Source organism: Oryctolagus cuniculus, chromosome 8 (genome assembly GCF_964237555.1).
Source record: "Oryctolagus cuniculus chromosome 8, mOryCun1.1, whole genome shotgun sequence".
Taxonomy (NCBI): domain Eukaryota; kingdom Metazoa; phylum Chordata; class Mammalia; order Lagomorpha; family Leporidae; genus Oryctolagus; species Oryctolagus cuniculus.
The window spans coordinates 56,465,797-56,490,976 of NC_091439.1; the positions used below are offsets into that span (position 1 = coordinate 56,465,797).

Sequence of the window (25,180 nt, forward strand, 5' to 3'; positions counted from 1 at the left end):
TATATTAAATCAAACCATTTTCTTCAAAATTATCAAAATGTTCATTCTACTGGCAATGATACACTTTAGAAGGCTATAAATTACTAAAGAAAATGTTTAGATGATGATCTAAAAATGTGCAAGGGTCTACATAGCTTTTCAGATTCTCGAAGGGGTATGTAAGCAACAAGAAATAAAGATCATTGTACTCTACCAGTTTTCATGGTATACGGCCATGTACCAAATCATGTCAGTGTTTAGAGAGATGGGGAAAAAGCAATCATTTTATTTTTTCCCATCACCCTTTGGGCTAATTAGACTTAAGACAGTTTTCTGCTTGCCTTACTTGAGGTCTCTTATGCAGTTGCAGTCCAATGGCAGTTGTCACTAGAAGCAGGGTCACCCAGCACAAAGTCCTCAAGCTATGACCTGCAGGCCAAATCCGACCTGACATCAGTATTTGCAAATAAAGCTTTACTGGAACATGGCATTTACATGGAACAGTCATTTATGAATTGTCCACGGCTACTTTCACTCTATGAAGGTCACAATTGAATAGTTGTGACAGAGACCATGTGGCCTGCAGAGTCCTTATACAACCTACATTAAAATGCAATAAACATTTGAATTTTCTTCAAGACCATTTGTTCTTTAAGCATGTCAAGCTGTAAGCTTACTCCCAACCCTACAGAGTTAAGAGGGCCCTCGGGCTATTTGTACAGGCCAAGGAATACAGAAGCTGAATGAAGGTCAGGGGAATTCAGTCAATAAGTTTGATCCTTTCCCTCCTTTATAGAAGGCTGGTGCCCAAGTTATCTAGGGAGTTGCATAATTTAAATATCTCCTGATGCAGAGGAGTTTCTTCAACTAAAGCAGTTTACAGAGCTTTTCTCTCAGTGATCTCCCTTAGGATGCAAAAAGTGGCATGGATCTTCTGGCCCTAGGGACAATATAAGTGCTCTAAGAGCTGTGTGCTGACAGGCTTGGTCCTTCCTAGTGACTAACAAGTTGTTCACACATTTCAGATTTATTGGGCTCTAAATATTGAGAGTGAACTGGGTTGCATGAATTAATTTTATTTGTAATATAAGCTGTCTGTTGACTTAAGGCAATTGCACATATTAATTCCTATGTTTGGAATGTTCTACATACTTGTCACCCAGCTAGTGTCTGCTTATCCTTGCTCTAACCTTAAACATCACCTCCATAGAAGAATACACCTTACCTGTCCATGAAGTTCTTAAATTGACCCACAGCACTATGAACTTTCCTTTATGATTTTTTTTTTTAATTTTTTTTTTATTTTTTGACAGGCAGAGTGGACAGTGAGAGAGAGAGAGAGAGAGAAAGGTCTTCCTTTGCTGTTGGTTCACCCTCCAATGGCCGCCACGGCCGGCGCGCTGAGGCTGGCGCACGGCGCTGATCCGATGGCAGGATCCAGGAGCCAGGTGCTTTTCCTGGTCTCCCATGGGGTGCAGGGCCCAAGCACCTGGGCCATCCTCCACTGCACTCCCTGGCCACAGCGGAGAGCTGGTCTGGAAGAGGGGCAACCGGGACAGAATCCGGTGCCCCAACCGGGACTAGAACCCAGTGTGCCAGCGCCGCAAGGCAGAGGATTAGCCTAGTGAGCCGCGGCGCCGGCCTCCTTTATGATTCTTATCCCAACGTGTGCAACTATCAGTGAGTTTGAGGTTCCTCCTTTACCGTTATCCCCCCTATGTACAATGTGGCAATGGGACAGTCTAGTCCACTTTGGTGAACCCTGTATTAATATTCAGCCAGCTGAAGTTTCCGGCACATGGGAGTTTCCAATAAATATCTGTTGGGTGAATGAATGAAAGCTAAATTATAAAAGAATATAAATATATGGGCTCAAACTCTTATAATCCTTCAGGTTAACCAGAAACATTTAGGATCACTAAGTTATTGAATAGCTAGTATCCTGGAAGCTAGAAAGCACCTTTTGAGCCAGAATTATTGTGGATTTTATCCTTTTAATTTACAAAGTGCTAATGGATTGGATTTTTTTTTTTAAAGATTATTTATTTGGGCCGGCGCCGCGGCTCACTAGGCTAATCCTCCGCCTAGCGGCGCCGGCACACCGGGTTCTAGTCCCGGTCGGGGCACCGGATTCTGTCTCGGTTGCCCCTCTTCCAGGCCAGCTCTCTGCTGTGGCCAGGGAGTGCAGTGGAGGATGGCTCAAGTGCTTGGGCCCTGCACCCCATGGGAGACCAGGAAAAGCACCTGGCTCCTGGCTCCTGCCATCGGATCAGCGCGGTGCGCCGGCTGCAGTGCGCCGGCCGGGGCGGCCATTGGAGGGTGAACCAACGGCAAAGGAAGACCTTTCTCTCTGTCTCTCTCTCTCACTGTCCACTCTGCCTGTCAAAACAAACAAACAAACAAACAAACAAACAAAAAAAAAGATTATTTATTTGAAAGTCAGAGTTACACAGAGAGAGGAGAGGCAGAGAGAGAGAGAGATAAAAAGAGAGAGGTCTTCCATCCAATGGCTCATTCCCCAATTCACCTCAACGGCCGGAGCTATGCCAATCCGAAGCCAGGAGCCAGGAGCTTCTTCCGGGTCTCCCACGTGGGTGCAGAGGCCCTAGGACTTGGACCATCCTCTACTGCTTTCCCAGGTCATAGCAGAGAGCTGGATGGAGAGTGGAGCAACCCAACCTTGAACTGGCGCCCATATAGGATGCCAGCGCTTCAGGCCAGAGCGTTAACCCACTACACCACAGCGCCGGCCCTTGGATTGGATGTTCTTTTCCCCTCAAGTTTTATGTGTAAATCCTAACCCTGATGGGATGGATGGTCTTAGGAGATAGAAGAAATTCTGGGAACCAACAGGTCTGGTAAGTGGCTTTCATGATGAGATTAGTGCCCTTTTAAGAAGATATAGGACAGAAAAAGCTTTCTCCACCATATGAAATAGCAAAGCAACCTGCAGACCAGGAAGAGTGCTTCATCACATGCCGAGTCATCCGCTTCCTTGATCCTGGACTTCACGACCTCCAACAGTGGTAAGTGCACGTTTCTCGTTTAATCCCTCCTGTCTATGGTATTGTTCCAACAGCCCAAACCAACTAACTCATGAAGACAATGTTAACTTTTCTACTCCTGGTTTAGAAAACAGTGCTTGTCATCTCTAGGTTTCATTGTTTGAACAAACTTTCACCATTGAAAGATTGTTTTCCCCTTCATTCACATGCTGAACTCGTCACACAGCCACAATTGGATTTAGATTCAGATTCATTTTGGAATTTGTAACATCAATCCCCAAAATACTAAGTATTAATACAGTTATAGCAAAGAACTTTTAAGTGTAAATCATTATCAAGAATGTACCATATACGAGGGGACTTGAGATTCTGGGAAAATCACATCATCTCTTTTTTTTTTTTTTTTGACAGAGTGGACAGAGAGAGAGAGACAGAAAGGTCTTCCTTTGCCGTTGGTTCACCCTCCAATGAGTGCCATGGCCGGCGCACCGCGCTGATCCGATGGCAGGAGCCAGGTACTTATCCTGGTCTCCCATGGGGTGCAGGGCCCAAGCACTTGGGCCATCCTCCACTGCCTTCCCTGGCCACAGCAGAGAGCTGGCCTGGAAGAGGGACAACCGGGACAGAATCCGGCACCCCGACCGGGACTAGAACCCAGTGTGCCGGCGCCTTAAGGTGGAGGATTAGCCTAGTGAGCCATGGCGCCGGCTCACATCATCTCTTAATTACACTTTTCATGAAAATTATTACGCCCCCTAAAATGTACCAGAGGTCCTGGGTCCAACAGCTTCTTATGTAAATTGCTAGAGACTAACCTGAGTAACGTCCAGTGGTGCACTTCTGGTGATCCTCAACATTCAGCTCCCAGAAAGAGTCTGCAGCATTTGCCAATCTTCCCACCCCGTGAAAATACTTCCACTCTAACAATCTGAAGGTATCAACCTTAAGTGGTTAAATGCAGAGCTGGAGAAGGATGCACACAACTGGCCCTCCTGAGCCAGGATATGGCAGCTTCAACACCGCACTTATATTATTGGCAATATTTAATAACTACAGAATTGTTACCAGCTAAGGAATCTACCGTAACATTCAGAACTCCTTCACCATCTTATTCCACAAGAATTGTATGATCTTAGTTGGTTCAGTAAGATTAATAGTTCATAGTTAAAAGCTGGACATAACCTTCACCATCAGAATTATGGGAACTCAAGCTCCCTATCATTAGGGAAAAATATCTAATGTTCCTAGCTTTCTGAAAACAAACTTAATTTGCTTATTTAAACATATGGAGGTTTCCTGCTTTTAAGGGTAAAAGACCACCTCAATCTTGTTAATAAAATTTATAAGCAATTCAATGGAAGGAGAAATACTAGACTTTGGGAGAAAAAAAATTGACTACATTCACTTCTTTTTAAGAATCTGTCAAGAATACTTTGTCACAGAGAGCTGGATTCAATAAAAGCTTTTTTTTTTTTTTTTTTTTTTTTTTTTAATAAAATCAAAACCCAAGAGAGGCCATTGTGGTCACTTGGACAAAGCTAGTTTTATGATCACATCAATCTAAGCACCATATTTTTCAAGTTTATGAACTGGAAAAAACAATCAGTATAAATAAGAATGGTCACCAATTTGAAAATATAGAAAAATTAAAATAGCCCAAACATTCAGAAGAAAGGAATATGTAAATTATGGCACATGGATTTAATGGTACATGCAGTCACTGAAATACATTTATAAAAGAAATTCGATCCCAAATGTTATGTCAGAGGTGGGCGGGGGGGAGGAAGAGCTGAAAATTTTTACAAACAGTATATATCCAATTCTGACTTTAAAAATCTCTTATGCCTTGAAAACAAAATGGGAGGAAAACATTCAACTATTAAAATTGTATACAAAGATGTTTTTATAAGTAAAAGCACACTAAGTTTAGAAAAGGTTAAATAAACCATTTAATAAAGAATGCTTTGAGAAGTATGTACTTTGCTTTGGCTTTCTCAAAATTTCCTAAGGTTAGCACATTACTTATTTTGCGAAAACTTGATAATCACCACAGTTAAAGTGTTGTCTTACAGAACTTCCGAAGTGGGGAGAGGGAAAGTCTTGACTGGCAAATGAGGTCTTTTTCTTCACTGTTTAACCTCCATGTCTCACGTCAACATACCTGTGTGATTTCCCTGCTTCTTGCCAATGCACCCCTGGGAGGCAACAGCAATGGCCCAGGTAACTGAGTTCCTGCACCCTACATGGGAGACCAATTATTGCAGGTATTTAGGGAGTGAACAAGCACAGGGCACACTCTCTCAAATTTTTAAGATGCAGATGCAGATGTAGAGACAGAGGTCTTCCATCCACTGGTTTACTCCTGGCTCTGAAGCCAGGAGCCAGGAGCCTCCTCCAGGCTTCCCATTGCAGGTGCAGGGGCTCAAGGACTTGGACCATTCTCTACTGCTTTCCCAGGCCTAGCAGAGCTAGATCGGAAGCAGAGCAGCCAGGACTCAAACTGGTACCCATTTGGGATGCTAGCACTACAGGCTGCAGTCTTATCCACTACGCCACAGCACCGGCCCCATAAATAAAATTTTTTAGAAAACTAAAAAACTAGTCTCCAGAGCAACTAAGTAACTGAACTTAAATTTCAAGGCAAAATGTTCAGAGCATTTTTTTTTAACAAATCCACTTTTATTTATTTACTTTTCAATAGTTTAAATCCTTGAGGGGTACAGCATCACACGGATTCTGTGTCCAATGGCCTTCCCAGGAAGGCTGCTTCGGAATTTGGCACAAACCATGCCATTGTTTCCGTGAGCGCAAGTTACCTTTCCCCAGATTACTCTGGTTTTGTTAGGTTTGCCGCCAGGAGTCACTGTGTTGTTCTTTGCTTTGTACACATAAGCACACCTCTTGCCCAAGTAGAATTCAGTTTCATCCTGAGCATAAACACCTTCAATTTTAAGCAGTGCTGTGTATTCCCTTTGGTTCCAGAGACCTCGCTTATAGCCAGCAAAAATGGCCTTGCACCACAGTCTTCCAGACATAGCTGCCTTCTAGAAGTCCTGCTCCCTGCAGGCCTCCACAGGCTCCAAGATGGCGGAAAGAGCCAGATCATTATTTTAAAACACAAAAATTTTAGATTACACAAAACACAGTAAAACACTACAGGATCACAAATATCTTGATACAGTCTATTAGTCTGGGGAAATTAGCAAGGCCTTCAATTACACCTCCACTAAAAATCCTATTTTTCATACATATTGTAACTATACATTTCTTGGTATTGGCAGATGCTTGGAAAAGCCAAGGGGTCTCAAACGTGACTATGAATGTTCACAATGCCATCATCTCAGGCCGGCACCGCGGCTCACTAGGCTAATCCTCCGCCTGCGGCGCCGGCACACCGGGTTCTAGTCCCGGTCGGGGCGCCGGGTTCTGTCCCGGTTGCTCCTTTTCCTGTCCAGCTCTCTGCTGTGGCCTTGGAGTGCAGTGGAGGATGGCCCAAGTGCTTGGGCCCTGCACCCACATGGGAGACCAGGAGAAGCACCTGGCTCCTGCCTTTGGATCAGCGCGGTGCGCTGGCAGCAGCGCGCCGGCCAAAACGGCCACTAGGGGGTGAACCAACAGAAAAAGGAAGACCTTTCTCTCTGTCCACTCTGCCTGTTAAAAAAAAAAAATAGCCATCATCTCATGCTCACGTGGCTTCAGAATTACCTGCAAGAACATTAGTGGCATGCACACAAACGGCTGAGTAACCTGTGTCCTTGTTTCCTCATATTAAAATGTGAATAAAAGTGTCCAGAGTTGTCAAGACCAAAGTTGTTTGGTATTTTTTTTTTTAACAGAGTGGACAGTGAGAAAAGTCTTCCTTTGCTGTTGGTTCACCCTCCAATGGCCGCCGCACCGTGCTGATCTGAAGCCAGGAGCTAGGTGCTTTTCCTGGTCTCCCATGGGGTGCAGGGCCCAAGTACCTGGGCCATCCTCCACTGCACTCCCGGGCCACAGCAGAGAGCTGGACTGGAAGAGGAGCAACCAGGACAGAATCCAGCGCCCCGACGGGGACTAGAACCTGGTGTGCCGGCGCCGCAGGCGGAGGATTAGCCTACTGAGCCGCAGCGCCGGCATTTTGGTACTTTAAACCAGACTCCTGGCAAACTAGGAGTCATCATTATGTGGACACGGAAGTATTGTAGTTACTCTTAACTGTTCACAGCTAGCTATTTACTAGTTCTGTAACCCCTCTCCTCTTCAAGAACTAGTTGATAGGGGCCAGTGCTTTGGAGCAGTGGGTTAACGCCCTGGCCTGAAGAGCTGGCATCCTATATGGGTAAGGGTTCGAAACCTGGCTGCTTCACTTCCTATCCATTCTCTGCTATGGCTTGGGAAAGCAGATGTCCCAAGTCCATGGGTCCCTGTCCTGATCGGTGCAGCTCCAGCCGTCGCAGCCAACTGGGGAGTGAACAACTGGATGGAAGACCTCTCTCTCTCTGCATAACTCTTCGAAATAAAAATCTTTTAGGGGAGGTCAGGGTTCTTCTGCACAGTGGGTTAAACTACCACTTGTTACATCAGGGAATGTAAAATTCACTGCCTTTCAAGTGAGCAACTTTTAGGAAAAGAAAAATCGGCCGGCGCCGTGGCTCACTAGGCTAATCCTCCGCCTTGTGGCGCCGGCACACTGGGTTCTAGTCCCGGTTGCCCCTCTTCCAGGCCAGCTCTCTGCTATGTCCCGGGAGTGCAGTGGAGGATGGCCCAAGTGCTTGGGCCCTGCACCCCATGGGAGACCAGGAGAAGCACCTGGCTCCTGGCTTTGGATCAGCGCTGTGCGCTGGCCGCGGCGGCCATTGGAGGGTGAACCATCGGCAAAGTAAGACCTTTCTGTCTGTCTCTCTCTCTCACTGTCCACTCTGTCAAAAAAAAAAAAAAAAAAAAAGGGAAAAGAAAAATTAGCAACGACATGCTGTGAATACTGAAGCCGAAAACATTTACCTATAAAGGGTATTTTTAACTTCAAAATTCAAATTTTTTTAAAAAGATTTATTTACTTGAAAGGAGTTACACACAGAGAGGAGAGGCAGAGAGGGAGGGAGGGGGAAGAGATCTTTCATCCTCTGGTTCACCCCTCACATGGCCTTAACGGCAGGAGCTGGGCTGATCTGAAGCCAGAAGCCAAGAGTTTCCTCCTAGTCTCCCATGCATGTGCAGGGGCCCAAGGACTTGGTCATCTTCCATTGCTTTCCCTGGCCACAGCAGAGAGCTGGATTGGAAGTAGAGCAGCCAGGACTTGAATCAGCACCCGTATCAGACGCCGGCACTGCAGGCGGCAGCTTTACCCTCTAAGCCACAGCACCCGCCCCTAAATTCAACTTTTAAGTTCACTAAGATTGCAAAAATTTACATAATTCCTTTGCTACTCTGAGGTTTTATATCCCTTAGTTTATGAAGGTTCTCTTCTCATTGAGACTGAAAATAAACTTGCCATGGCTCCTAGAATTGGTCTTGGATTCAAATGAGCCTACATATGCATGCACAGCACTTGGGCTGGTGCTGTACTCTCAGCATGTAAAGATCCGTCACACCACATAACCTTGTCAGGAACACAGTTCCCAAAACAAAATACAGTACAGTCCATACTTTAATGCTGGCTTGAATTATAAATGTAATATAAATTGGAACTTGATTTTACTAGACCCACCACCCAAGATTTTGTATTTAGGAGCCATTATTTGTTGAATGAGTAGTTTTAAGCTGCAAAAGATCAATTCTGAACTGAAATGAAAAAAAAAAATGGTATAACATTCCATTCTAAGTAATTTAAAATCAAGTTTCCATCCTTTGTAAAAATGATCTAAATGGTATTAAAGAAAGGTTCACGGCCATTTTTCAAGCTACTCCAATACCTTCAAAACTGTTCCATGAAAAAAAAAAATCCAGCCAATGAGCTCCACTTTTGTTTCCTATAGAAAAACAGCTGAAAAATCATTGAGCCCCCAAATACCATGACAAGAAACCTGCACACTGACAAATTAGAACAGAAAGAACACAAAACAACCTTTTGATTAATTACTTGAAAGTTTCATGTTTTTATTTAGCTTTCTGACTCTGTGCTTGTGCCTTCAACACTTTCACAACGATTTTCTGCTCCTCGATAAGGAAAGCACGCTTGATCCTAGAAAGGAAAATATTAAAAGTTCTTTAGAAAAATCAACTTCTCTTTTGATTCAACACAGGGTAGGCAGAAAAGGTACCATTTAAGACCCAAGTAAAGCAATTGAGAAATATGAGTGTACTTACCCCCCTCTTCTGAGTTATGATTATCATAAAAGCATTCCCACTGCTGCTTATGATAGCTTTCAATTAAGGTAATTTCTGTTACTAGGATCCAGGACACTACCTGATTTGTAAAATGCCTTAGGATGTTGTAACTGCATTGCTGATCCAGTAAAAAAACACAGAAGGCTATGCACTGGCAACTCAAATTAAAAAGCACTGGATCAAGACAGTAATTCCAGAGGCTATTTGGAACACACTCTACCACTTATCCAGAAGATACCTTCTCTAAGGCACTGAAATAACGTTGAACCTACTTTGCACAGATTTTATGAAGATTAAATTTGGAAGGATTCTGTGAACTTTGATGTCCCCTGTAGAGTGCATCTTATTGATTACTATCATCAATAAGTGTTGTAACAGGACTTCCCTGGCAAAAATCAGGAGCTTGCTAGCATTTATTCAATTAGTTCAAGGTAAAGAGCCTGCCTTTTCCCACTTAAAGCCTGTGCTGCTCTGTGTTACCCAATAACCCAACCACAAATCTCTGGGACTCCTTCAAATCTCCTCAATGCATTCACATTGGCAATACAACTGATACCAACCTTAAAAAAAATTCCCTCAACTTCCCCAGAGCAAAGGCCACACACACAGAACTGCTTACCACATCAGCTAATAAGGTTAGGCCATCCTGTAAAACAAAACTCAAATGCCCAGCTAGGAGTTAGGGCCTCAGAATTTGCATTCTTTACCAGCGTCCCCATGTGATCACATTTGGTCAAGCTTGGGAACCAAAAGTGAGGTAAACAAATTCCGTTAGTTGGAAAAGTTATGACCCGTTTACCTCCAATGTTCCCAATTTCACTCATGGTTCTTCACTCACAATTCCTACTGTGCCAGATCAAACCGATAGGTTACTCCTCTCCTCGAACGCTTTCTGCTTCTTGTCCACAATTTACGAACCATTCTGGATCCACCTCAAATGCCATTCTCAGATTCTCAGCTACTTCTGTATTTGTTATTTCTCTCTTATTTGTAGTAATTTAATGCCTTACTCTACACTTACAAACTTAACTCCTTAAAAGTGAAAAATGGAGCATGCAGGCATCAGGATTTGGTTTAGAAATGTATGCATACCACTTTACAGAAATAGTCAAACAAACTGGCTAAACTACTCTGTAAATCAGTTTTTCCCTTGAGAAGACAAGTTAGCTCTCAATTTGCCCTGCTCCCCAAATCTGTCAATTCCCGCATTTTAAAAATGTCAAGCTGAAAATAAGTTTTTCATTTTGTAAGCCCCTTTGTTCCATCCATCTATAACCAAACCACACATCTACAAAATCAAGGTCCTTTAATCTACCTACCATTCATTGCTTTGTCAAGGATCCTAGACTGTGAAACTTGTTTAAAGTGTCTTTTAATGATTAGCAGGCAGTGTAAAGAGACACACATCCACATATTTGCTTAAGCAAGCATGTTACCTACCTGTCACGGACACATTTAGCACACATGGAACCACCATAAGCCCTGCTGACGTGTTTTTTGGTTTTAGACAATCTCATCAGGACTTTAGGTCTCACAGCACGAACCTGCATTAGGAAAACATTGAGATTATTTTGGGATTCTTTCAAATTCAGCCCTCACTCTGTTGTTCACATCAAAAAGATCACTTACCCCACGAAGTCTGCCTGGGCACACACCGCATGCAGATTTGGGTGCCTTCCCAACCTTCTTAGTATAAAGGTAAACAATTCTGTTACCAGGAGTTCGGGACCTAGAAAGCAAGACCACAAAGCCCAACACCTCAGCATTCTTGTAGAGTAAATGTAGAAAGCACAATAAGAATTTTTTTTTTAAAGAGACTGATTTATTTATTTGAATGACAGAGTTACACAGAAAGAAGGCAAGACAGACTGACTGCCCACCCACTGGTTCACTCCCTAAATGGCCCCAACTGCTGCAGTTAGGCTGGTCGGAAGCCAGGAGCTTCTGGGTCTCCCACATGGGTGGCAGGGGCCCAAGCACTTCGGCCATCTTCTGCTGCCTTCCCGGGCACATTAGCAGGGAGCTGGATCAGAAATGGAGCAGCTGGAACTCCAACTGGCACCCACATGGGATCCCCCATCATAGGTAAAGGTTTTATCCACTATGCCACCAAGCCACTCTGACAATAAGGATTTTAAATTTCAGAACGACTTACAGTCTGGTTTTGTTGGAGGCTGTATTGTAGGACAGCCTCCGGCGGTACGTCAAACGCTGGACCATTGTGGCTGCCTAAATCAAGAAGGAAGTAAGGCCAAGTTTTCCTTTGGTAACAAAGCAGCATCACAGTTTATACACCACTCACATATATACACTCATGCAAAACACATTATCTGTCTTGTTCAAAGGATTCCACATTTCAAAACCACTTAGAGGTTTTCGTAACGGTAATGAAAGATGGTATTTGGCTAAAATTCTGACCATCAGAGTCTTTCCTCAAAGAACCTAATTTTGTTTATACTGGGGTCCAGGAAACTATTACCACTCAAGCAAGAGAAACACTGGTTTACAGAGGAGTACAAATGGGCACTGAAATTGAATCCTGAGTAGTGTCATTCCCTAGGAATACACATGCAAGGATCTAGGGTCCTTATCTCTAATAGGATTTTCACCTAGTTTCTATGACTGTCATTAGGGTTACATGCTGCCAGCTATCCCACACCACACAGTGCCTGGATGCAGTTAGGTGCTTAGAGTTCCGTCTTCCCTAAAGCAGCCTCTCATCTGTGTCAAGATTAAGTGCCCTTTAATATGGTGGATTTTGATATTACATGTGTAGCACCTGTTCCCCCGCTCCATTTATCAAATGTAAATACCTGACATTACCTGATCGAACCAGCTACAGATAAACGATTTTTTTTTCTGTTCAGCCATTTCATATAGAAGGAGGGTACCAAAACCCCCTCCCTCTTCAGATCATGGCAATTTTAATCTATCCCACAAGCATAGCCACTAAAATCTATTAATTGGAGAAAATGTGGTAGTCAAATGGGAAGACGCCTTTGCTTTTAAGTGAACTATGGAAAGCCACGTTAAGACTAACCAGTCTAATCTCTTCATTGTACACTAAAAACGGCACATAAGGCTAGAGCGAGTGATCCAAAAAAACCTCTATGCCATTTGCATCTCCACACCCAAGGCGGGTACAACATTTTTACTCGTTCTGGAAACAGAAGCCAACAGCGAAACCACACGTACCCGTCCTCCCAAAGCCTGATAGCTACAGGCCCGATATTAAAACGTGGGCATTATGTCCCGAACATGTTCTGCGAGTTCCCGGTCTCAACCAGAGGAAACACAGCTCATTTCAGCCCCCAAACGCCGGGTTTCAAGGGCGGCAAAGCCCCCCGGCGACGAGCTCCCGCGACTCACGACTTCAAGGGACGCCAGGATCGAGGGGCTTCCTAGGCTCAAAGTAGGGGAGATCGCCCATCATCAGCCTCCCTCCTGCGCCCTTAGTCTTACGTCAGCTCAAAGAACCATCCCTTAGAGGTCTGGTTTCCCGCAACTCTTGGGATGGCGGCGGATTCTAAAGCCCATAACTCCAACGAGAGAAAAACAGCTACCATACCTCTAAGCACCGTCCCGGAAGAGGAAGAAGCAAGCACGGGCGGGTTCAAAGGTCAAAAGCGATTACGCAGGACAGGAAGTTGCGTCAGAGCCAGCGGGCGTGGCCAAGAGCGCGCCGACATGTTGTACGGAAGCCGAAGCAGCTAGCCCCCGTGGGCGGGACTGCGTAGCGCCGCCACGTTGTACGGCGGCCTCCGGGAGACGGTACGTGCCCTAACCGTCCACCTGGCGCGAAACTAGACTCGTTTAGGAATCGCTGTAGGGGCGAACGCAAATGAGAGAGCCAGTCCTGGCGTTCGACCTGGATTTAAATCCCGACCATCACCTCATTAGGTGGCCTTTATGGACTTCCCCTGTTTTAGCCTGCCCCCCCCCCTTTTTTAATCATTTATTCAAGCAGAAGCTGTACAAATTAGGCTTTTGATTCAGTATCTGCTAATGACTACCTGTGTTACTTTCGGCCAAGTCCTTAAATCGCTGAACGGGAGACTTCGGTAACGAACCTACCATGTCACGTCACAGGCATCATGAAGTTAAAAGAATGGAGAGTAGTCTCTGAAGTGCTCGTAGATGATGGGTGATTTTAGGGTTAAGTACAAGGGCTACCTGAGGCTCTACATGAGTGGTAAGGTTTGAGCAGGACAGTAAAAAAAGAGTAGGAGGGCGGGAGAAACCAGCTTCTCAAATAGCAGCGTATCAAAGTTTAAGTAAAATTAGCGTTGAGTACCAAATTGTGTTTTTCCAGAGAAGAGGGTCTTTGGATTTTGCGGTATTGTCAAAGGGATTCATGACTTCCAAAAAAGTAAACTTTGGGCTTTAAGGGAGAATGCCCAAAAAGGCCTTTTTTAGGTTTTTATCTTACATGAGGTTCCCTGGCAACATACTGACAAAAAGACAGAGAGGAGAGAGTAGGGCCTGTACTTAGGAAATGCACCTGCTACCGAGCTGGGGCAGGCAGGATCGGGTGATTGACAACGTGGTGGCAGTGAGGCCCTTAGCTGTTGCAGGAGGGAGCTCTAGAATTAGGATGGTTCATCATACTTGTCCCAAATAAGCAAGCGGACTTGTTCATACTCCCACATCATCCAGTCCTTGGCCAGCTGCCCCTTGGCTGCTGCTGAGGCAGTTTCCTGAAGTTGAAGGCAACATTTAGTGAGGAAGGCAGCTGTGAACTAGTTGCCTGAACCGAAAGAAGATTTAAAAGAGCACCCGGGAGGGGTGGGTTCTGTGGCATAGCAGGTTAAGTGTCTGCCTGCCTGCGGGGCCAGCATCCCATTTGGGCCCAGTTCGAATCCCAGCTGCTCCACTTCGATCCAGCTCCCTGCTAATGGCATGGGAAAGCCCAAGTGTTTGGGCCACTGCACCATGTGGGAGGCCAGGAAGAAATTCCTGGCTTCAGATGGGCCCAGCTGTGACTGTTGAGGCCATCTGGGGAGTGAACCAGTGGATGCAAGACTACTCTCTCGCTCTCTGTCTCTCTAACTCTGCCTCTCAAATAAATAAATCTTAAAAAAAGGAAAGAGCATGCTAGTATCCACTCATGTTTTCCAGGTTTCCCAATCCAAGTAGCAAACAAAGTGAGGACGTGATGGAGGGCAGATGCTCTGTCCATCCAGACGGCTGCCTGGGAGGACTGTGTGGACTGTTAATGCCATCATGTCTCACATCACTGCCATCTTTGTTGTGATGCCAGATGGAAAGCTCTGGTTACACCTTTCCCTCTGCTTGCTTTCAGATAGCTGCTTCTCTCCTGACCTGGTCGTGAGCTGCTTCCTTCCTTCCTAGTCCTTTGATTTGTGTCCAGGGCTAGGGGTTGGAATGGAGACCAGTATAGAATACCAGTGTCGTTGAATAAATGAATGAATTTACTTGGAAAATGTTCTCTGTATTTCTAGAGAGACTTGGCTGGGCAGGTGAGTACAAAGAGATGGGAGCCCTAACACACTGTATTGCAGTTTATACCTCGTTCATGCCCCTCCTTACCCTAGTAGGTAAGAATAGTGGCCTCACTATTGAAGTTTTCTCTTATTTTTCATGTGATCTTTTCATTCTTTTAATCTATATTTCCATTTTTTTATCAGTCTTGCCAGAGACACAGCAGTATTATTTAAAAATGTCAGAGAACCTTTTTGTTTTTATTAATCTTGTTTTAGCTTTCTGTTCATTAATTTCTATATATGCTTACCATATGTGTCATAAATTTTTATGAAATAAATAGGATGAACTTATACTTTCTTCTGGCTTGGACCAGGAAGCTTTAAGGTTTAACATTTGTTTATTTACAGGATTTTTGATAAAAATGATTAATTTTAATGACAAATTTCTCAGTCTTTTCTGAGTTTGTGCATCATTAAAAAATTTTTCTACTCTAAAGTTTATAAGAATTAATCTATATTTTCTAATAATTTAAAGCCTTATTGTTGACTCCTTTCAAGTTTTATTTTTATGTATGGCGTGAGAAATACCATTTTCTTTTTTTCTTTCTGTGTTTTTAGTCATTTTTCCCCTTTATTTACTCAATACTTACTCCTTTCCCCACCAATTTGATATAGTACCTTTGTTATAAACCAAAGTCCTGTGTGTCTCTGAGTGTGTTTTGGCCCTCTGTTCTATTTCACTCGTTACTGTGTCTTTTCTTTATCGGTTCCACATACTCTTAATTTTTTTAGTAAGTCCTCATCACAGGATGGGCCAATATGGACCACATTTTCTTCTTCAGAAGGGAGATTCTTGACTTTTTCTTCTCCAGGTACATGTTTAGAGTCAGCTAATCTGAATTATGTTTGCATTCGCTTTACTGATTAAGGAAAAACTGACATTTTAATGACACGAAGTTTTCCTAAGAAGGAATGTAGTATATCTTTCCATATATTTAAGTCCTCCGTGTTTTTTTTTTTTCTTTTAAAGATTTATTTATTTATGGGGCCGACGCTGTGGCGTGGTGGGTAAAGCTCTAGCCTGCAGTGCCGGCATCCCATATGGGCGCCAGTTCGAGTCCCGGCTGCTCCACTTCCAAGCCAGCTCTCTCTTATGGCCTGGGAAAGCAATAGAGGATGGTCCAAGTGCTTAGGCCCCTGCACCTGTGTGGGAGATCTGGAGGAAGCTTCTGGCTTCGGATTGGCACAGCTTCGGCCGTTGTGCCCTTTTGGGGAGTAAACCAGCGAATGGAGGAACTCGCTCTCTCTCTCTCTGCCTTTCCTTCTCTCTCTGTGTAACTCTGTCTTTCAAATAAATAAATAAATCTTAAAATGTATTGAGACAGGCCAGCAGCTTGTTATGCTAAATATAGAATTCAGTGTTGCCAGTTTTTTCCTTTTTGTACTTTGAACATATCCTGCTGGTTTGTCTAGTTGGTTGGTGAGTATTTTTTTTTTTTTTGGTTGTTTACCTCCATGGTCTATTGATAAGTCAGATTTATTCTTATTTTTACTCCTTTACAGGTAGTTTGTCTTTTTATTTTCTCTAGTAGTCTTCTGAAATATTTTCTCTTTAGGTTGTTCTTCCATTAGCTTAACTGTGATATGATTAGGTGTGCTTTTCTTTTAATTGTTCAGTGGGCCGGCACCGTGGCTCAATAGGCTAATCCTCTGCCTTGCAGCGCCGCCGGCACAGCGGGTTCTAGTTCCAGTCGGGGCGCCGGATTCTGTCCCGGTTGCCCCTCTTCCAGGCCAGCTCTCTGCTATGGCCAGGGAGTGCAGTGGAGGATGGCCCAAGTGCTTGGGCCCTGCACCCCATGGGAGACCAGGAGAAGCACCTGGCTCCTGCCATCGGATCAGCGCGGTGCGCCGGCCGCAGCACGCCGGCCGCGGCGGCCATTGGAGGGTGAACCAACGGCAAAGGGAGACTTTTCTCTCTGTCTCTCTCTCTCACTGTCCACTCTGCCTGTCAAAAAAAAAAAAAAAAAAATGTTCAGTGGGTCATAGGAACATTTTTCCCAAAGATATATTTATTTGAAAGGCAGAGTTACAGAGAGAAGGAGAGACAGATCTTTTCCCACTGGTTAACTCCCCAGATGGCCACAGTGGCCGAGGCTGGGCCAGGCTGAAGCTAGGAGCCTGGGTTGCCATCCAGGTCTGCAAGCACTTACACCATCTTCTGCTGTTTTCCCAGGCACAGTAGCAGGGAACTGGGTGGGAAGTGGAGTGGACTTGAACCGGTGCTCACACAGGATGCCAGCTTTGTAGGTGGCAACTTAATCTGCTGTGCCACAACTCTGGCCTCCGTAGGGAATTTTAACCTTTATCTTTATGTCTTTCCAAAGATTTATAAATTCTCACCTATTATCGGCTCAGATGTCACTTCTGCCCCATTCTCTTTTGTCTTTCTTGGTCTGCAGTTGCACATTGTGAATTGCAGTTGTGCCTCTACAGCCAGGATTCTCCATTGAAACAGAACCAATAGGCTAGCTAGCTGTCTGTCTATCTATCTATCTATCTATCGATAGTAGTATTAGACCAGGTGGTAATGGAGGCTTAGAGTTCCCATGATCTTCCATTTACGAGGTGAAGGACCAGAAAAACCAATGATATAAGTCTCTGAATCTAAAGTCCTAAGAAGCAGGAAAGCTGATGTCTGAGGGCAGAAAATAAATGTCCCAGCTCAGAGAGCATATTCACCCTTTCTCTACATTTTTTCTGTTCAAGCCCTCAACACCTTAGGTGGTGGCCACCCACATTGGTGAAGGTGATCTTTACTTCTTGTACAGATTCAAATGCTAATCCTTTTGCAAACACCCTTACAGACACACCAAATCAATGGTTTACCAGCTGTCCATAGCCCAGTCTTGAAATTAACCATCACAGAGGGCTGGCATCATCTGAATACTTTTTATGTTTAATCCCTGTGTTGGGATGCCTTGAAGGCTAGACTTACCTGGAATTGTCAACCAGACTGTCTATACATAAGCTTATGGAAGGCTTAGCACTCTCACAAATGGTTGTTTGCTTCTGAGAGGGAGGTTTTCATCTAGAAGGCAAGCATTCTAAGAGAACTGTTTGAAGCTGTGAACCTGCAGAAACTGTGACTTAGACTTGGTATGCACATAGCATCACTTCCATCAAGGCTGTCACAAACCCACAGATTCATAGGAAGTGGACAGGGGTGAACATTTGGTGCAGCGGTTGGAACACCACCTGGGACCCCCCTCCTGCCCCCATCCCGTGTTGGAGTGCCCGCCTGGTTGTGGTCCTGGCTACTCTGCTTCTGAACCAGCTTCCGACTAATGCTTATCCTGGGAGGCAGCAGCTGATGGCAAAAGTACTTGGGTCCCTGCCACCCACAGAATGAGTACTGGGCTTTTTTTTTTTTTTTTTTTTTTTTTAAGATTTATTTATTTACTTGAAAGAGTTACACAGAGAGGAGAGGCAGAGAGAGAAAGAGAGAGAGAGAGATCTTCCATCCACTGGTTCACTCCCCAGATGGCTGCAATGGCTGGAGCTGCGCCAATCTGAGGCCTGGAGCCAGGAGCTTCTTCCAGGTCTCCCACATGGGTGCAGGGGCCCAAGGACTTGGACCATCTTCTACTGCTTTCCCAGGCCATAGCAGAGAGCTGGATCAGAAGTGGAGCAGCCGGGACTCGAACCAGCACCCATATGGGATGCCAGCGCTGCAGGCGGCAGCTTTACCTGCTACATCACAGTTTTAACCCTCGAGTTCTGGGCTCTTTATTTCACTCTGGTCCAGCCCTGGCTGTTGAGGACACTTGGATCGTGAACCGCAGGAGGGAGATCTCTGTATTTTTGTCTCTCTGCCTTTTAAATAGAAAATGAAAATAAATTTAAAAAGTTTAAGAAGAAGGTGGACATTTATGGATAGAATGTCAGTGATTTTGAGATTATATTTGAAAACCACAACCACTTCTTTTTCTCACTTCCTCTTGATTCTTTGTTTTATCCTGGCCTGCTTTTCAGTTAATTTCTTCTCTCCTCAGCTATGTCTAATTTTCTGTTAAATTCATCCACCAAAGTTCTTAATTTTAGCTATCATATTTTTGAGTCCTAAAGTGTTATTCACTTCTCTGTTTATATTTTCCATTTCAGGCTGAATTTTTCAATCTTGACATATCATTTAGTACCTGACTACATTTAGCATAATTATTTTAATGTTTTTGTGACTGATAACTCCATTATCTGAATTCCCCGAGGATCTCCATTATCTGATATTTATCTTCACTTTTGTCGCTTTATCTCTTAATGTGCCTGGTTATCTTTGTCTTTGATTCATTTTAGGGCATTTTATGTAAAAAAATAAAAATAATTCAGGGCCTTGGATAAATACTCATTTTCAAAAAATGAACTACCTTAATTTAAGATACCTTATGATCTTATGATTCTGATGAGAGTACCCCCCACATTGCTCTATGTTTTGGGGATTTTGTTGACAATGATTACATACAGATTTTTTTAAAAAAGATATTATTTATTTATTTGAAAGGCAGAGTTACAGAGAAGCAGATGCAGAGAGAGAGAGAGAGGAGAGGTCTTCCATCCGCTGGTTCACTCCTCAGATAACTGCAATGGCTGGAGCCGTGCTGATCCAAAGCCAGGAGTCAGGGGCTTCTTCTGGGTCTCCCACGCAGGTGCAGGGTCCCAAGAACTTGGGTCATCTTCTACTGCTTTCCCAGGCCATAACAGAGAGCTTAATGGGAAGTGGAGCAGCAGAGACTTGAACTGGCAACCATAAGGGATGCTGGCACTGCAGGTGGGGCTTCAGTGACTGTGCCACAGTGTCAGCCCCAATATACAGATTTGAGAATAAATTTGTTTAAATATAGATAAAAATTTGTTGCTATTCTTTTTGTTTTAATTTTATATATTAAATTGGGGAATCTTAACATCTTTATAACATTGAGTTATTCCAGCCAGAAACATGGAATGTTTTTCTATTTGTTATGTCTATTTTTAAAATTTCACTGACATAGGTTGTAAATTTCTTAATTATTTCTAGGTATTTTACTACTTTCTTTTTTTTTATTTGACAGGTAGAGTTATAGACAGTGAGAGAGAGAGACAGAGAGAAAGGTCCTCCTTCCGTTGGTTCACTCCCCAGATGGCCACCATTGCCGGCGCTGCGCTGATCCAAAGCCAGGAGCCAGGTGCTTCCTCCTGGTCTCCCACACAGGTGCAGCGGCCCAAGCACTTGGGCCATCCTCCACTGCCCTCCCGGGCCACAGCAGAGAGCTGGACTGGAAGAGGAGCAACCGGGACAGAATCCGGCGCCCATATGGGAGCCGGCGCCGCAGGCGGAGGTTTCACCAAGTGAGCCACGGCGCTGGCCCCACTACTTTTTTTTTTTTTTAATTTATTTTATTTTATTTGAAAGACAGAATTACAGAGAGAGGTAGAGACAGAGAGAGAGAGAGAGATCTTCTATCTGCCGGTTCATTCCTCAAGTGACCTCAAGGCTGGAGCTGGGCTGATCTGAAATTAGGAGCTGGAAGTTTCTCCAGGTCTCCCATGTGGGTGCAGGGGCCCAAGCACTTGGGCCATCTTCTACTACTTTCCCAGGACAGACAGAAGCAGGGAGCTGGATAGGAAGTGGAGCAGCCAGGACTCAAACCAGCATCCATATGAGATGCCAGAGCTGCAGCCCAGGCTTTAACCTGATGCACCACAGCACCGGCCCCTGTACCTACTTTCTTGATAATGTAACTAACATCCTCTTTTTCATTATTCCACTTATCTGTTTTCTTTTTTTGTGTATGTGTATGTGTTTTAAGAATTTTTTTAAACTTATTTGACAGGTAGAGTTATAGACAGTGAGAGAGAGACAGAGAGAAAGGTCTTCCTTCTGTTGGTTCAGTCCTCAAATGGCCACTACGGCCGGCGCTGCACCAATCTGAAGCCAGGAGCCAGGTGCTTCTCCTGGTCTCCCATGAGGGTGCAGAGCCCAAGGACTTGGGCCATCCTCCACTGCCCTCCCGGGCCACAGCAGAGAGCTGGCCTGGAAGAGGGGCAACCGGGACAGAACCCGGCGCCCATATGGGATGCCGGCGCTGCAGAATGTGTATGTGTTTTTATCTGTTTTCTTTTTAAGAGAAGGCTGTGGATTTTTGTTTATTCATTTATGTCTTGCTACCTCGGTGAATTCTCTTATTACTATATGATTTTTATTTTGGAGATTTTTCCAGATGTATAAGCCAGCTGTATTACTTCTTTCTTCTTAATCCTTATGCCAGTAGTCCAGTCCCATTGACTGATACCTCAAACACAGTATTAAACCATAGTGTAGACAATGAGCATTTTTGCCTTGTTCTGTTCTTCAACAGGAAAGCATCCTATTCTCTAGTAAGTCATATGTTAAGAAAATAACCATTAATCACTATTTTTTAAATGCTGTTTCCATGTCAGGAATGTGTATTGAATTGCTTAATTTCCTTTTCACCATCTGTTAAGGTGATAATTTGAATTTTCTCTTTAGATCAACTACTGAAGTTCATCATATTTTACAGGATAATGGGGCACCTATTGTAATTTGTACAAAGGCATCACACTGCTTGTGTTTCCCTGGCTCTTTCTCTGTCTGGAAGGCTGTTTTTCCAGGAATCTGCATGGTCTCCTCTTACTTCCTTTGTGTCTTTGTTCAGTGTCACTTCTGCAGTGAGGTCTAGTCTAACTCTCCCATTTAAATTGCACTATGCTGTCTTCCAATACCATTCCTAGTTTCCCCCACCTGATTTTATTTTTCTTCATACTTACAACTTTCTTTTTTATTTTTATTTATTTATTTATTTATTTATTTTATTTTTTATTTTTTGACAGGCAGAGTGGACAGTGAGAGAGAGAGACAGAGAGAAAGGTCTTCCTTTGCCGTTGGTTCACCCTCCAATGGCTGCCGCGCTGCAGCCGCCGCACCGCGCTGATCCGATAGCAAGAGCAAGGTACTTATCCTGGTCTCCCATGGGGTGCAGGGCCCAAGCACTTGGGCCATCCTCCACTGCACTCCCTGGCCACAGCAGAGAGCTGGCCTGGAAAAGGGCAACCGGGACAGAATCTGGCGCCCCGACCAGGACTAGAACCCGGTGTGCCGGCGCCACAAGGCGGAGGATTAGCCTAGTGAGCCGCGGCGCTGGCACATACTTACAACTTTCTAACATATTCTGTGTTTATTTATTATGCTTATTGTATGTATCTGTATCCAATAGAAGTATACTCCACAAGGTTGGGGAGTTTTGTCCTTTTTCTTCTGATTGATATATTTCCAATGCCTATAGAAGTGCTTGGCACTTAGAAAGCATTACACACACATATTTACATATAAATTATTTATTTGAGAGGCAGACACAGAGAGTATGTGTGTGTGCACTCCCGTTCACTGATTCACACCCCAAATGTCCACAATTCCCGGGGCTGAACCAGGCTGAAACAGGTAGCTGGGTACACAATCCAGGTCTTCCCAGTTGAGTCGCAGGGACCCAACTACTTAAGCCGTCACCTGCTACCTCCCAGGGTATACATTAGCAGGAAGGTAGAATCAGGAGTGGAAGTAGGACCTAAACCCAGGCACTCTGATATGAGATGAAGTCTTCCCCAGCAGAGCCTTTTTCAAAAAAAATTTAATATTTTTAGATATACTTTAAAGTCTTTATCTTTTTAAAACAGATTTATTTATTTATTTGTTAGAGTTACACAGAGAAGGAGAGGCAGAGAGGTCTTCCATCTGCTGGTTTACTCCCCAATTGGCTGCAATGCCAGAGCTGCTCTGGTCTGAAGCCAGGAGCCAGGATCTTCTTCCAAGTCTCCCACATGGGTGCAGGGCCCAAGGACTTGGGCCACCTCCCAGTGCTTTCCCAGGCCATAACAGAGAGATGGATTTGAAGTGGAGCAGCCGGGACGCGAACTGGCACCGATTTGGGATGCTGGCACTGCAGGTTGCAGATTTACCCACTACACCACAGTGCCTGCCCATCTTTATCCTTATCTTTTTTTTTTTTTTAAGATTTTTTTATTTATTTGAAACATTGATGCCTCAGAGAGGCTAACTTGCTTCTTGAAGGCCACAAAGGCAGCACATAAGGAGGAAGCAATCAAACAAGAAGGCATGAGAGAAAGGGAGTGTGAGCCTTCAAGCTTAGCATTTACAGCCTTCCACGATCTGGCTTCAAACTGTCTGCCAAACTCATGCTCTCTCCACCCCACGACATTGATTCATCCAGAGTAAATCTCCAGGCATTAACTAGAACCTGGCGCCCATATGGGATCCGGCACCACAGGCGGAGGGTTAGCCAAGTGAGAAATCATCCATCTACTGGTTCATTCTCCAAGTGGAAACAGCAACTGGGGCTGGGTGCCCAAAGGCAGGAGCTGAGAGCTTTTTCTGGGTCTCACGTGAGTTCCAGGGCCCAGATACTTGGGCCATATTCTGCTGCTTTTCCCAGGCACGTTAGTAGGGAGCTAGATCAGAAGTAGGGCAGCTGGGACACAAACTGGTGCCGATATGAGATGCTGGCATCACAGGCGGTGGCTTTACCTGCTACCCCACTGTACCAGCCTCCCTCCCCCGCCCCCAGCAAAGTGTAACTACTAGGCCAGAACACCCATAGTACGAAGTATTGTTTTTTAAAGATTTATTTATGTATTTGAAAGTCAGAGTTACACAGAGAGAGAGAGAGAGTCAGAATTGCACGGAGAGAGGAGAGGCAGAGAGAGAGAGGTCTTCCATCCGATTGTTCACTCCCCAGTTGGCTGGAACTCCTGGAGCTGCGCTGATCCAAAGCCAGGAGCCAGGAGCTTCTGCCGGGTCTCCCATGGAGATGCAGGGGCCCAAGGACTTTGGCCATCTTCTACTGCTTTCCCAGGCCATAGCAGAGAGCTGGATCAGAAGTCGAGCAGCTGCGTCTCAAACCGGCACTCATCTGGGATGCCGGCACTTCAGGCCAGGGCATTAACCCGCTGCACCATAGCACCAGCCTCTACAAAGTATTTTTGTGAGTGAATAAATGAGTAGAGATTGGAGCATACCAAAGTATGATGAGAGAGAACATTTGAATTTGAGCCTCAGATTCAAGATGAACTTCAAATAAAACATTTTATTTATTTATTTGACAGGTAGAGTTACAGACAGTAAGAAGGAGAGACAGAGAGAAAGGTCTTCTTTCTGTTGGTTCACCCCCTAAATGGCCGCTACTGCCGGAGCTGCTGCTGCTTCCTGGTCTCCCATGTGGGTGCAGGGGCCCAACCACTTGGGCCATCTTCCACTGCCTTCCCGGGCCACAGGAGAGAGCTGGACTGGAAGAGGAGCAACCGGGACTAGAACCTGGCGCCCATATGGGATCCAGCGCCGCAGGCGGAGGATTAGCCAAATGAGCCGCGGCGCTGGCCCAAATAAAACATTTTTAACATAGTATCTTAGGCCGGTGCCACGGCTCACTAGGCTAATCCTCCACCTTGCGGCGCCGGCACACCGGGTTCTAGTCCTGGTCCGGGCGCTGGATTCTGTCCCGGTTGCCCCTCTTCCAGGTCAGCTCTCTGCTGTGGCCAGGGAGTGCAGTGGAGGATGGCCCAGGTGCTTGGGCCCTGCACCCCATGGGAGACCAGGAGAAGCACCTGGCTCCTGCCATCGGATCAGCGCGGTGCGCCGGCCGCAGCATGCCGGCCGCGGTGGCCATTGGAGGGTGAACCAACGGCAAAAGGAAGACCTTTCTCTCTGTCTCTCTCTCTCACTGTCCACTCTGCCTGTCAAAAAAAAAAAAAAAAAAAAAAAAAAAAAAAAACACATAGTATCTTGATGAGGTTATAGTTACAGTCCTTGAGATACAGTAAAGAGATTGAGAGATTTTCACTATAGAACATTTACACTTGTTCCACAACTGGGTCTCAAAGCAAATAGTGTACCATGAATTACTGCATTTAGTATTAAATCTTGTGATTATTTACATCTCAATTATATCACACCAAATTTTGTGTATTAAAATTAATTGGATTGATGTAAACATTTAAAATATGTCATAGTTGTGGTGATCTTGCTGCGACATGTCCTCATTTTAAAACTTATATTGAGAACCTTAAAAAAAGTATCAGGAGTGGCCCAACATTTTGTTAGCCCCTTGGAGACTTTGATAGAGACCAACCACTGACCTCTGTGGCTCTGGCTTTTTTCCTAAACTGTTGAGCCCTCTGCTGAATGTGTTCACTGCACCTTTAATTGCTTTGTCAGCTTAGCTGGAATTTACAGATAACTTTTGCTACAAAGAGTTAAAATATCAGAGCGTTTTACCATTCCAAATTTTAGAAATAGGAATTTGAGACAAATTAGATTTTTCTAATAGAAATGTTCTGAGCCCAAAGCCCTAAAGGGGAGTAAGGAAACCAATTAACTTTAATTTA

At 44.6% G+C, this 25,180-nt stretch overlaps 2 protein-coding genes, 1 long non-coding RNA gene and 1 other non-coding gene across 12 annotated transcripts in view; 1 reads left to right on the forward strand and 3 right to left on the reverse strand.

Annotated features, from left to right (window-relative positions):
- Positions 1-4,666: 4,666 nt before the first annotated feature.
- On the reverse strand, positions 4,667-6,940 carry LOC127489421 (large ribosomal subunit protein eL33-like). Its single transcript, XM_051840822.2, has one exon. It carries the CDS (start codon positions 6,017-6,019, stop codon positions 5,687-5,689), a length of 333 nt encoding a protein of 110 aa, XP_051696782.1. The 5' UTR covers positions 6,020-6,940; the 3' UTR covers positions 4,667-5,686.
- A 2,088-nt stretch (positions 6,941-9,028) lies between these two features.
- RPL34 (ribosomal protein L34) lies at positions 9,029-12,931 on the reverse strand. Of its 4 annotated transcripts, none has more exons than XM_051820125.2 (5): positions 12,859-12,931; positions 11,446-11,519; positions 10,920-11,019; positions 10,731-10,834; positions 9,029-9,144 (listed from the first exon to the last, which is right to left on the reverse strand). In XM_051820125.2, exons 2-5 carry the CDS (start codon positions 11,508-11,510, stop codon positions 9,060-9,062), a joined length of 354 nt encoding a protein of 117 aa, XP_051676085.1. In that variant the 5' UTR covers positions 11,511-11,519; positions 12,859-12,931; the 3' UTR covers positions 9,029-9,059. The 4 variants fall into 4 exon arrangements, with proteins under 4 accessions (XP_051676085.1, XP_069903874.1, XP_069903872.1 ...); XM_070047773.1 differs by having other exon boundaries at positions 12,486-12,878; XM_070047771.1 differs by having other exon boundaries at positions 12,753-12,875.
- Positions 12,144-12,283, reverse strand: LOC127489424 (small nucleolar RNA SNORA29). Its single transcript, XR_007917360.2, has one exon. It is a non-coding gene; the product is annotated as a small nucleolar RNA SNORA29 (small nucleolar RNA).
- Positions 12,932-12,939: 8 nt separating the features above from the next.
- LOC127483281 (uncharacterized) overlaps positions 12,940-25,180 on the forward strand; it is a 54,522-nt gene continuing 42,281 nt past the window's right edge. For 2 of the 6 annotated variants that reach the window (XR_011378313.1, XR_011378312.1), the window contains exons 1-2: positions 12,940-13,061; positions 14,593-14,770. This is a non-coding gene — a long non-coding RNA (uncharacterized lncRNA). Of the gene's footprint in view, positions 13,062-14,592; positions 21,736-25,180 lie in introns of all 6 variants that reach the window. The other 4 variants (XR_011378315.1, XR_011378314.1, XR_007917356.2 and 1 more) reach the window with 3 other exon arrangements.

Bases quoted from the DNA above. Each gene is read 5' to 3' on its own strand.
- LOC127489421 (XM_051840822.2), bottom strand. From the start codon at position 6,019: ATGTCTGGAAGACTGTGGTGCAAGGCCATTTTTGCTGGCTATAAGCGA.
- RPL34 (XM_017347368.3), bottom strand. From the start codon at position 12,161: ATGGCTGAACAGAAAAAAAAATCGTTTATCTGTAGCTGGTTCGATCAG. The intron at 11,520-12,113 runs GTAATGTCAGGT...TTCTTGATTTAG, and splicing joins TCTGTAGCTGGTTCGATCAG to GCAGCCACAATGGTCCAGCG. The intron at 10,835-10,919 runs GTAAGTGATCTT...TTCCTAATGCAG, and splicing joins GCCCAGGCAGACTTCGTGGG to GTTCGTGCTGTGAGACCTAA.